Raw genomic sequence first — 13,030 nt, forward strand, 5'->3', positions numbered from 1 at the left:
GGGCACGAACCCGGTTCCCCTGCATCGGCAGGCGGACGCGCAACCACTGCGCCACCAGGGAAGCCCCACATGAATTATTTACATTAGCATTTATGCACATGCTCTTGAAAAATCAGGTGCACACCATCCAAAGAGATGCTGGATTGAAACTGATTGAAAGAAAAGAGCCTCACATGAGGTATGTCAGTTCTGGTTGTTGTTTTCTGTTTTTCACAGGAGAGTCCTGGTTCCTCTGAGTGGATTATGGTATTTATTTATTTTTGTGTTTTTTTTCCAGTTCTATTGATTTACATAGATCATGAAACGATTATCACAATAAGTTCAATGAACATCCATCATTTCACATAGATACAAAATGGAAGAAAATTTTTCTTTCCTTGTGATGAGAACTTCTAGGATTTACTCTCTTAACTTTCATACATAACACAGAGCAATGTTAATTATATTCATCATGTTGTACATGACATGCCCAGTACTTGTTCATGTTATAACTGGAAGTTTGTACCTTTTGACCACTTTCATCCAATTTCCTCTTCCCCAACCTCTTGCCTCTGATCTCTTTTGCTATGAGTTTGTTTGTTTGTTTGTTCCTCTGTTGGGTTTTGAAGTATAATTGACCTACAACACTATGTTATTTCCTGGTGCATAACACAACAATTCAATATTTCTATACATTACAAAATAGTCACCACAATAATTCTAGTTACCATCTATCACCATACATAGATAATACATTGGATAATGGTATTTAGAAAATAAGACACGGGCACTACATCTGGGCTTTGGGGGTGACTACTTTAGGGTCATCACAGTGGACAGAGTTAGGGAATATACGTATATATATATATATGTACATACATGTACACACATTTACATGTATCTTTAATTCTATATTTATCTATGCATATGGAAAAACCATGAGTTTACAGAAATACTTCTGTTTCCAATTCCAATACTGTAAGGTTTATTCTAGTGTTCGGCCTTTCTATATTTGCAATCCCCTTATCCAATACTGAGAAACCTGGCTCCTGTTATCCTTCATAGATTTACATATTGGATCCTTGCAGGTACCCAGTTGTCCATTGCAATGGCCACCTTTGCTCCTTTGTAAATGCCCTTCTCACTCTGCTTGGATCTCACCCCGTGTCAGAGAGTCTATCCACGTCAGAACCCTCCTTACCTCAGTCCAGTTTCCGACACCCCACAACAGGCGTGCCCTATCCCGTGTGGGTGCCCTTCTCAATCTGCTGGGCTTCACCAGCCTGCTGGCCTCACCCTACTTGGGCTCCGACACCCCACTCACTCAGGAATGCCCTCCTCGCTTGGCATGGTCTCTGTCATCTTGCACTGGGCTCCTTCCTGCACAGATACAAAGAAATGCACCAGTTCAGTCCTCTGACAACAGAGATATTTCACTTCACAAATGCTTATTGTGTAATTTGAGGAACCTCAGACAGACCTTGTCTGTTTCCCATATGCTCTAGACAGATCCAGACAGGGTGATGATTATAGCTAATGAACGTGTACTTAATTTACCTGGACTTCTTTGAACAACTTGCATTTCTCATTTTTTTCATCCTGTCCTCCAGGAAGCAATGCCAGTTCCTTGGTTCCAAAAGTCCTAGATTTTCCCTTTTTTTTTTTCCCCTCCTATTATAACACATTTTTGTCATGTGCGTACTTGTCTTCCCTACTGAATTTTCTCTTTTTAAGGTCACAGGCTGTATCTTTTTTTTTTTCCAATTCCTTTTTAAAATTTCCTGCATGTTGTCCTCCATAATTTTATTTTATTTATTTATTTTTATTTGGCCACACCGAGTGGCATGTGGGACCTTAGTTCCCTGACCAGAGATCGAACCCACGTCCCTTGCATTGGAAGCGTGGAGTCTTAACTGCTGGACCGCCAGGGAAGTCCCTATTTTATTTACTTTTAACAGCTTTATTGAGGTACAATTGATATGAAAAGAACTGCACACATCTAATGTGTACCATTTGAGGAATGTGGACATATGAAAACACCTATACCATCCCCACAATCAAGATAATATACATATCTTAATTATTTTCTTTTTTCTCCTTCCTATCAAAACCCCCCTTCTTACCTGTCAGTCTTGCATGGCATATTAAAGGTGTACTCCTTTTGCCTGAAACAACAGCTATTCCTGAGAGCCCGCTACATGCTTTTCACTATTTCCTCCCTAGGGGTTACCCTCCAACACTCCCAGATGAGCAAACAGTCTAATCACCACCTGTTCATCTTGCTAGGATCCCAGGCTTTAGAACCACAACCAGATGCTTTCTTCTCATCATTTGAGAGCCTGCCTGAAGTCTCAGCTTCCTCAAGGACTGGTCCCACGCTAAGTTCTGGTCTCCAAACAGCCATATTGATTCTATGCAAATCAATAGAAGTGCCCTGATAGCAATGGGTTCTGTGTGGAAAGGAGAAATAAAACAATAAAAAACAAAAACCATAGAATATACAGATTTGTTTTTGGTGTACATGAATATTCTAGACAGTAAGTCAGAGCCAATATCAAGATGAAGCACCTGAAGAAAGAAATAACTATATATTTCACCGATCGTAAAATAATGGGTATACCATATATCCTTGTTGCATATCTAAATATAGTCATTATTTTGTAATAACTTGAAATGGAGTATAATCTATAAAATATTGAAGCATTATTCTGTACACCTGAAAATAATATAATATTGTAAATCAGCTATATTTCAATATAAATAAATAAATTAAATAATGGGGTATAAACTGTATTTACCAGCACTGAAAGAATATATAGAAAAAACAGTTATCATTTGGGGTCTGCCAGAGTTGGCAAAGGGTTTTTTGTGTTGTTTTTTTTAGTGCTGGTAAATACAGTTTATACCCCATTATTTAATTTATTTATTTATATTGAAATATAGCTGATTTACAATATTATATTATTTTCAGGTGTACAGAATAATGCTTCAATATTTTATAGATTATACTCCATTTCAAGTTATTACAAAATAATGACTATATTTAGATATGCAACAAGGATATATGGTATACCCATTATTTTACGATCGGTGAAATATATAGTTATTTCTTTCTTCAGGTGCTTCATCTTGATATTGGCTCTGACTTACTGTCTAGAATATTCATGTACACCAAAAACAAATCTGTATATTCTATGGTTTTTGTTTTTTATTGTTTTATTTCTCCTTTCCACACAGAACCCATTGCTATCAGGGCACTTCTATTGATTTGCATAGAATCAATATGGCTGTTTGGAGACCAGAACTTAGCGTGGGACCAGTCCTTGAGGAAGCTGAGACTTCAGGCAGGCTCTCAAATGATGAGAAGAAAGCATCTGGTTGTGGTTCTAATTCTTTCTAAGAAATAGCTCTGCTAGGTTGTCTAAAATGAAGCTAGCCTCTAGCTTCAGCTAGTACTATCTGGCATGCCTTTCTCCAGTAACGTGAAACAACTTTTGAGATTGCCTTTTGCGATGTGTTCCTGCTATATATACAGAGGTAAAGGAGTCTCTAACGGACTGGAACCCTGGCTTATCTTGACTCTCCTTGTACTATTCTAGAACCCACAATCTTCTGCTGGTTTTGGCCTCTAGTGACCACTTATTTTCTTACTATGACTCTCCTGGTTCCATCTTCCCAAGGGACAAGACTAAGAAAAAATGGTCAGAGCTTTAAATAGACCGTTTCCTGGTTCAACACAAGGAAGAAATTTCTAACTGGATGGTTGAGGAGATACCATGATCTCCTCTCTCTGCAACAGAGGCTGGATGACCTTTGATGGGGATATTGTAGATGGGGCTCAAGTGCCCGAGGGACAAAGAGGAGCTTAAGCATCTACTCCGTTCCAGAGACAGAGTTACAAACTGGGGATTTAAACACAAAATGTTTGCTTCAGCAGCTCAAAATCTAGTTGTCTTCGTGACAAGGAAATCAAATCTTGCAACAAAATTCAAAAGTGATAATAACAATATAATTCCAGTGTCCATGGGGCCCGAGCAGTTAAGAATCCACGTTCAGAGAGTGTCCTGAGGCAGCTCCGTGAGCAAAGCTAGGAGCTCAAAGACAAAGCTGTCCCACCTGCTCCCAGGACTCACCTGCTCCCAGGAGACAAAGGACCACACAGCAGAGGAGCCTGGAGCCCTCCTCAGCTCAGACAGGATGGGACCCCGTGTCTCCCTGCCCAGGTTCCTGTCTGCTGAGTGCACTTCCCTGGTCCTGAGGGGGCCTGGGGAATCACTGCCCTTGTTAAGTTTCTGCAGCTCACATTCCCTCTTTCCCTTTTAAGACCTGTGCCAGCACCTCAAAAGGTGGGTTGGGGCTACTTTGGCAGGACTGAGAGGAATAGACCCATCCCCTACCCCCCATGAAGATGGCTGTCAGCCTCAGAGGGATGAAGAAGGCAGTAAGTTGGGCTTGGGGGCGACAGTTTGGCTTCAGACTGGTAAAGCTGAACACTTTTCTAAGGAGTTAGGATACTAAGTGGGTATTGACACAAAAACCTGAGAACAAAAGAAACCCATTAATTGGAGATGGTGATCGAATGAGGACTTGGTCACAAGGACATGGTGACAGCCAAGATGCTTGAGCAGAGAGGAGACAAGAGCCCAGGGGGATGATTGGCCAATGTTACTTGATGCTCTGTCATTAGCCTTGATCTCCTTGAATTCCATTTGTCTAGGAATGGCATTATATCAAATCGTGGGTCAAAGTTGAGTCCGGTAGTAGCACTTAAGAGAGTAAAATGATTGGAGAACTACTTGGAGAAACCAGGGAGATTTTTACATTGGATGTTATACCTTTGGTGCCTTGATTCAGTCACCTGTGGTGTTGATTCTTCTCAGCTCTGGGTCACTAGCAAATCAGCTACATGGCTTTCTGTGATCTCAAATCAGAGACCTCAGGGACTTCTTGCTACATTTCATATGGGCTCTGAGACAGCACTTTGGAGAAAAGTTGTTAATCAGCTGGGAATCTACCTTGGAGTACAGCAACAAGAGCATGTATCAACTCCTTACCTGCAAAAATGCCATGGAAACTGCAAAAATACCATGGAAACATTGTCAGGTGCTTTGCTGAAACAACACATGCTAGTCCCAATTTCTTCCAAATTCCTCAATCTAGTGAGCTCACCCGAAAGAAAATGGGGTCAGCTTGACATGACTTATCCTATGTGAACCTGTCTTCTCTACTAAGATTGCTAAATACTTTGATGACTGTCACTCACAAGGATGAAGTAAGAGAGTGACAATGACTGAGAGTTTTGAGGGTTACAGCACTTGTGAATGGTTGCTCACTAGCCTATGTCCCAGGAGCTATGTCTTCTTCCTAGAGTGGAATTCAAGGTGCCTACTAGGTTTTTCCTAATCCCCGAATTTCCAAAACTATAATAGAAAAATATTTCTGAGCCTAGTAATGGAACTCTTTGGATATCTGTGTACTTTGATTTAGGAAATGTATCCCATAAAAGCAAGGTGGGTATACTGAAGAAGGTTGCGATGATGGAGCTTGGAGGCAAATCACAAAAAGTTTTCCTGGTGGGGATATAAATATACCTGAAAGAAAACTGTCTTTGTCAAAAAATTAATGTGGGGTGTGTACTATAATTTTTCCCTCTTTCTTGTCATTTTCCATTTATGATGCTCTATTTTGACCTTCAGCGTCATTTTCACCTTCATCCATCTCTGTTTCTCTTCCTAATCTCATTTCCTTCCAACCCAATAGAATGTTTTCTCTCAATAAATGCCTCACTAGCCCATCATATTCAGAAGTGGCAAGTTTCCAAATTATTTCAAGATGGCATTTGCGCATGCTGCTCTGACAGCTGTGGGTCTCAGGTTACATACCGGAGAACCTCTATGATAAAACTTAATTGTCCTTTTATTAAGTCTGCTTTACCGACTTGAGGAATGGAGGTAGGATGTGGCTGCATATGGGCAGAGAGAGAAATGTGAAGTGAATTCTGACAGAGACATAACTGAATTAAGTGGGCACTTTAACAAAACTCTGATATGTGGATCAAAGATTAACGTCTCCCATTTCCCCATTATTTTCTCTGGGTATTCATTTTATCCATGAGGATATTAAAGTCCAGACACCCCCCCCCCAAAAAAAACAAAAACAACAGGGCTGCACTCACTTATTCATGTACTCGTTAGAGCTGCTCATGGTCAAGAGCAGAGTAGTTGTGACAGAGACCATATATATTGCCTGCAAAGCCTAAAACATTTACTCTCTGGCCCTTTACAGGAAAAAGAAAAGGTTTCTGACCCTGCACATAAAACGTGGAGAGAACCACATGTGGCTAGAAGAGAAATGCCCCCAGACTAATGGCACCCTTGAGCAGGATTCTCAAGGAAAACGCAGCCTGGTTCCAGGATTCACTTTACCAGGAAAGAACATCCTATTCACTAACACCGATTTGCCCTGATCGTTTACTTCCGTTTTTTAGTAAGTTTCTTAGTATATTATGTTTCAAGGGGAGAAGTTCTTATTTAAAATTTCCCTACACATTGTAGTGGTAAAGAGCCAGCACAGCACAGCCTCAGTGACTGGTGATGTATTAACCAGGAAAGTGACTAGAGAAGCCAAAGAAAAGGAAAAACAGACTCATTGAAGGAAAGGGCATAAAATTACCTTTCATGGTTGGTGACTTTTGCTCTTGCCAATATAAATATCAATATGTTTGCTGGAGCCCAATCAGCACCCAATTTAGGCACAAGTTTAAATAATCCTCTAAGGATTATTATTATTTTCCATGCACTAAGCCATGTGCATGGAAAATAAAGGTGACAAATACAGATTAATGAACACAGACACATGCTTCTGGGCCACCATGTGTCTGAAGTTAGGAAAAGAAGTATAAGTACCAAACCACATAAAATGCAGACAAGAATATTTATTTAGTCTGAGACCCAACTCAATTGCCTGGGGTCAAACTTCACAGAAATATCTCAGAAGAATAAGATATCTTGAAGGTCCAAGCTCCCACTCAATCATGCAAAATGATTTCTTCAGATTTGTTAACCCACTTCACAGAAATGACAAGCACACGTACATAGATATAGAGACGCCTCACACTGATCCAGTATTCCACTGGCCTCTTCAATAGGGACCATTCTCCTAGTGACTTTCACTTAGAATACAAAGCTCCTTCACTTAATACCAGGTCTACTTTGCTCCTTGCCCTTTCCACTCACAGCCACCACCTCCCCTACCGCCATCAGCTATCCTTGGTTTTTCCCACCTTCAAGCTGTCCAACCATCCATCTAGTCCCATGTTGTTAAGTGCATCATTAGAATTCCTCAGCATGATCTTAGGTAGTTCATGGGTGACCATTTTTACTTAAATAGCTTTTAAAAAATAGCATGTGTTCATGTAAATGTGCATTAGATAAAAATCCACAAAGACATACAATATCAACATCTTTGTTTACGAAGAGACTCAGGAAAAGAAGTGTAATTTGAAAATGAGAATGTAACTACAGTACAAGCACTGTGCTAAGTGGTTTACATGCAACATGTGTGAGAGTTGTATGGGAATTACTGAAGTCTGGAAATGATCACTTGGCATTTTTCTCACATCCCCACTACTGCTTTAGTTGAGTGAAGAATCATCACACTGCAGCCAGACAGGTCTCAAGGTGTTTAGCTGGGAATTTGCCATTGATCCTAGATAACTCTCCTTAGCTGGCAACCCTCACTCTTTCCCTTCCTAATAGAATGGGTCCAAGTAAAAAAAGCCCAGGGCACACCACAGAGAGGCCTCTAGGACTTAGCAGCATATGAGCCAATTATTGTGTAAACTCTTCTCTAAGATGCTGTGTTTTTCATATGGATTAAGATCCCTGATGAAGTTTGGGGGAAGTTTCAGGGGTGACACATAACACTTCATTGTGGAAATGTCAACATGGAAGATGATTAGACAGGATGAGAAGACACCCTGTTCTTCATTCTGGGACTGGTTCTCCCTTCACTCCTTAGTATTTCTTAATTTTTAGGGATCAATGAATGGCAGCTTCCTGTCTTGTGTACCATGTACTCAGTGTTACTGAGTTCAGTTAGGGACAATACAGGCACTTTCCCATGGCTGTAGCCTTAGAAGCTGCTTTGCCATCTTCTCACCTTAGTTCAGTCATTCTCAGCTGGGAATGAAACGGACCCACAAGAGGACATTTGGCAGTTTGGAGACATTTTTGGTCGTAACTGGGAGGAGGACTAATGCTACTTGTAACTAGAGGCCAGGGATGCTGATAAATATCCTACAGTGTGCTGGTCAACACCCCACAAAAATTATCTGGCCCATGTTATCAACAGTGCCAGAGTTGAGAAACTCTGCCTTCTACTAAATCATCTTCATATCAGCAAATTTTCAAATGAAGAAGAAACAGAACTACTTCAGGAGTGACAATTTGCTAAAGCAGAAATGGCATCCTGGTAGGCCATTCAGATGCACTGTATAGGTGTAGAATTTGGCTCTATCTAGCTCAAGGTTAGTTCTCGCTCAGATTCACTTATTCTGGATACTTCTGCCATGTCCCATTAATTATGACAATGCTTGCTCCAGGAACCCATTTCTTAGACATTTCAGAATTCCATATGACCCTTGTAGACATCCCTTAATTTGGTAGAGTTCGGAATCTTCTCCTATCGATAAAGATTCAAATGAACTATCAAATTAAGGGGAAAAAAGGGAAATTTTTTTTCTTACATTCCATATATATGTGTTAGCATATGGTATTTGTTTTCTTTTCTCCACACCCTCTCCAGCATTTATTGTTTCTAGATTTTTTGATGATGGCCATTCTGACCGGTGAGCCAAGCTGAGGATTACAACCGGTGAGACAGACTGTAAGACGTTCTGAAGACTGTTCTGCCTGTTAGAAGTCAAAGGCACAGTTGTATACATTTTCGAGGCACAGGATCGTACATCAAAATGACACAGTGGGGCGTCCCTGGTGGCGCAGTGGTTGAGAGTCCGCCTGCCGATGCAGGGGACGCGGGTTGGTGCCCCGGTCCGGGAGGATCCCACGTGCCGCGGAGCGGCTGGGCCCGTGGGCCATGGCCGCTGGGCCTGCGCGTCCGGAGCCTGTGCTCCGCGACGGGAGGCCCACGTACCGCAAAAAATTAAAAAAAAAAAAAAAAAAAAGACACAGTGATATTTTACATAAAGTTCACCAAAGAAACACAGTCCAGGTAAGGAAGTACAAAGTGAGCAGTAAGACATCATGACCCCGTACAGAGCTGGGAAAAAACTTTTAAGAAGTTATATTGCTAGCTTCAGAAGAAAGGGAAGAAAATTGATCTTTACCCTCAAGCAGGCACTCCCACTTTTGAGGAGCTCTGTTTAATATGAAAAGCAGATGCACACTGCACATTAGGAGGAAGGGGGGTAGCCCAAAGTGACACAGAGAGAATGTAATGTTGAATTTTTCTTGTCCTGCCTTAAAATAGAAGTGTTATTTCATCATTCCTGTATTATGTGTACGGCATCACAGAGGAGGGCATGGGCTCTGAAGTGCGGCTGCTTGTGTTTGAACTCTGTATGGATCACCTGATAGTATTGAAAATTTGAGAAAAAAAATCTTACCTTCTCTAAGCCACAACCTCCCCATCTATAAAATGGCAAAAATTAGAGCACAACACGTATAAAGTTGTTTGTAAGGACTGAATGAGTAGATGTATCAAAATCCCACCCACAGGGTTTGATACATATTATAGTAAGCACTCAATAAATTCCCATTGTCTCTTCGCTGGCCAAGAGCTCTGTATTATCTTGGTGTCCAGACTTTGGTGAACTGTCTAGGGAAGTGTTACGTAGTGCTTGAGAGCACAGACACTGAAGCCAGATTTCCGGGGCTGGAATCCTGACCCTACCATGGATTTGCCTTGTGATTTTGGTAAAGTCCCTTATGTTTTTGTGAGCCCCAGTTTTCCCATCGGTTAAATGGGAATTATAATAGGGATCTTGTAGGCTTGTTTTGACAATTACTAATTTAACAAATAGGCTAAGTATTTAGCATATGCCTATTAAATAGTAAGTTCGGATAAGGATGAATTATTCTCATTCTTTCCCTTTCCTATTTTGAACTATTGTGGTTTCAAATCAGAAATGTTCTTCTTTTTTTAGGAGAACAAGTGTTCCTATCAATAATGAAACATTAACATGGGTATACAAGGCCAGAGCTACTACAAGACAAATTATATAATTCTGAAACAGGCAATGTTAGTTACATCAAGGGTATAGCTCTCAAGATAATCCTCAGCATAAAAGTTCATGCTTGAGACAACCAAGTACCTAAATTTTTTCTCTGGGAATTAAAAAAAAAAAAAAAAAAAAAGACACAGTGATATTTTACATAAAGTTCACCAAAGAAACACAGTCCAGGTAAGCAAGTACAAAGTGAGCAGTAAGACATCATGACCCCGTACAGAGCTGGGAAAAAACTTTTAAGAAGTTATATTGCTAGCTTCAGAAGAAAGGGAAGAAAATTGATCTTTACCCTCAAGCAGGCACTCCCACTTTTGAGGAGCTCTGTTTAATATGAAAAGCAGATGCACACTGCACATTAGGAGGAAGGGGGGTAGCCCAAAGTGACACAGAGAGAATGTAATGTTGAATTTTTCTTGTCCTGCCTTAAAATAGAAGTGTTATTTCATCATTCCTGTATTATGTGTACGGCATCACAGAGGAGGGCATGGGCTCTGAAGTGCGGCTGCTTGTGTTTGAACTCTGTATGGATCACCTGATAGTATTGAAAATTTGAGAAAAAAAATCTTACCTTCTCTAAGCCACAACCTCCCCATCTATAAAATGGCAAAAATTAGAGCACAACACGTATAAAGTTGTTTGTAAGGACTGAATGAGTAGATGTATCAAAATCCCACCCACAGGGTTTGATACATATTATAGTAAGCACTCAATAAATTCCCATTGTCTCTTCGCTGGCCAAGAGCTCTGTATTATCTTGGTGTCCAGACTTTGGTGAACTGTCTAGGGAAGTGTTACGTAGTGCTTGAGAGCACAGACACTGAAGCCAGATTTCCGGGGCTGGAATCCTGACCCTACCATGGATTTGCCTTGTGATTTTGGTAAAGTCCCTTATGTTTTTGTGAGCCCCAGTTTTCCCATCGGTTAAATGGGAATTATAATAGGGATCTTGTAGGCTTGTTTTGACAATTACTAATTTAACAAATAGGCTAAGTATTTAGCATATGCCTATTAAATAGTAAGTTCGGATAAGGATGAATTATTCTCATTCTTTCCCTTTCCTATTTTGAACTATTGTGGTTTCAAATCAGAAATGTTCTTCTTTTTTTAGGAGAACAAGTGTTCCTATCAATAATGAAACATTAACATGGGTATACAAGGCCAGAGCTACTACAAGACAAATTATATAATTCTGAAACAGGCAATGTTAGTTACATCAAGGGTATAGCTCTCAAGATAATCCTCAGCATAAAAGTTCATGCTTGAGACAACCAAGTACCTAAATTTTTTCTCTGGGAATCAGGACACCTGTAGCCCTGTTCTGTGACCTTACTCCAACTTACTTTTCTAGTATGGGGAACAGTTTCTACCAGGTGGGCTCATTTTTTCCATTCCCATAACCTTCTGGAAAAGCGGACAAAAGTGGATGTTTAAATTGGATGCTGAATCATCTTCAATGTGGCACGGAATTGAATTCTAAATTTGGATTTGTGTTTTTCCAGTGAAATCTCATTTCCAGCACCTGTGGCCATGGGTGTCAATGACAAACCTGGTGGTATAAATAGCTGTGGATGGAAACCCTTCAGCATAATCCCTAGTCCAGATCCGGGGAGCAACCATGAAGACCTTCATCTTTCTTGCTCTCCTGGGAGTTGTTGGTGAGTCTTGATCAGCAAGTGATCAGTAGGTGTCTATGACTTTTTTAAGGATGCACTTTCTACTCTGAAAGACAACAATGAATGTTGAATATAATCTCTGAACTCAAGAGGCTTAAGATGTTGAAACAACAGTGTACAATACATATGTTTGCAGAAAACTAAATCTCACTTGCTGGAGAAGATTATGCGGAGCAGGGGTGATCAGTGTAGAAAATATTAAGAGGAAGAATCTGCCCTGAATTTCAGGTACAGTCTATGAAGTAAGAGTGAAAAAGAAAAGATAGTCAACGTTAAGGAAATGTTGTTTTGATCTTTATGAGAACTTGGAGTTAATAATTGGGAATAATGACTAACCTTGTGCTCCTTGAAGAGGCTGTGAGCATCAGAGCCTGAGTCTCCTCTATACTAAAGGGCATCTTAAGAGAGATCTTAACAGGAAATACACTCTATTTCTTGTGAATAAAAGCTATGGGCTGGTTTTACCACATCTTCACTAATGAAATCTCTCTGATGTAAAACAACATGTCATGCAATCATGAAAAGAAATAGAGAAATGACTATTTCTGTTTTTATACTATTCAATACTATTGTACACTTCAAACTTACTACCGAATTTTCCCGAATTTGGTTGTTATAAATAAATTCAATACACATATTCACATATCAAAAAAGTCTATCTCAAATTACTTTAAAATATGTGAACAACAGGGCATATATCATATAATCCCAGACATTTGGAGTCCTTAGAAATCATAATAAATCACTGGTCCAAAATTTACAGTGCTGAATAAATTTAAAATGTTGGAAATATAATTGGGATGAGGGGAAAGATTAGAGAGAGAAACCTTATAATGTTCTATGAGATTATTTAGTTAACATTTTAGGTGAGAACCAAGAAGAGACTGTGGAAACAAAAGTACAAAACTCTCCATTTTTTCCAGGCCAGAACATTCTCAGGTGGTATTTATTTATTTTTAACATCTTTATTGGAGTATAATTGCTTTACAGCGGTGTGTTAAGTTTCTGCTTTGTAACAAAGTGAATCAGTTATACATATACACATGTTCCCACATCTCTTCCCTCTTGCGTCTCCCTCCCTCCCACCCTCCCTATCCCACCCCTCTAGGTGGTCACAAAGCACCGAGCT

The 13,030-nt window shown here is 40.1% G+C and overlaps 1 protein-coding gene across 2 annotated transcripts in view; it reads left to right on the forward strand.

Moving 5' to 3' along the window:
* Nucleotides 1-11,820: 11,820 nt before the first annotated feature.
* LOC102983302 (trypsin-like) overlaps nt 11,821-13,030 on the forward strand; it is a 6,343-nt gene continuing 5,133 nt past the window's right edge. The window contains exon 1 of one of the 2 annotated variants that reach the window (XM_007103336.2): nt 11,821-11,883. In XM_007103336.2, coding sequence (XP_007103398.1) covers nt 11,844-11,883 — 40 coding nt within the window. In that variant the 5' untranslated portion in view covers nt 11,821-11,843. The remainder of the gene's footprint in view (nt 11,884-13,030) is intronic. The other variant, XM_007103337.2, reaches the window with a different exon arrangement.

The sequence above is a fragment of the Physeter macrocephalus genome, chromosome 5, assembly GCF_002837175.3.
Source record: "Physeter macrocephalus isolate SW-GA chromosome 5, ASM283717v5, whole genome shotgun sequence".
NCBI lineage: Eukaryota > Metazoa > Chordata > Mammalia > Artiodactyla > Physeteridae > Physeter > Physeter macrocephalus.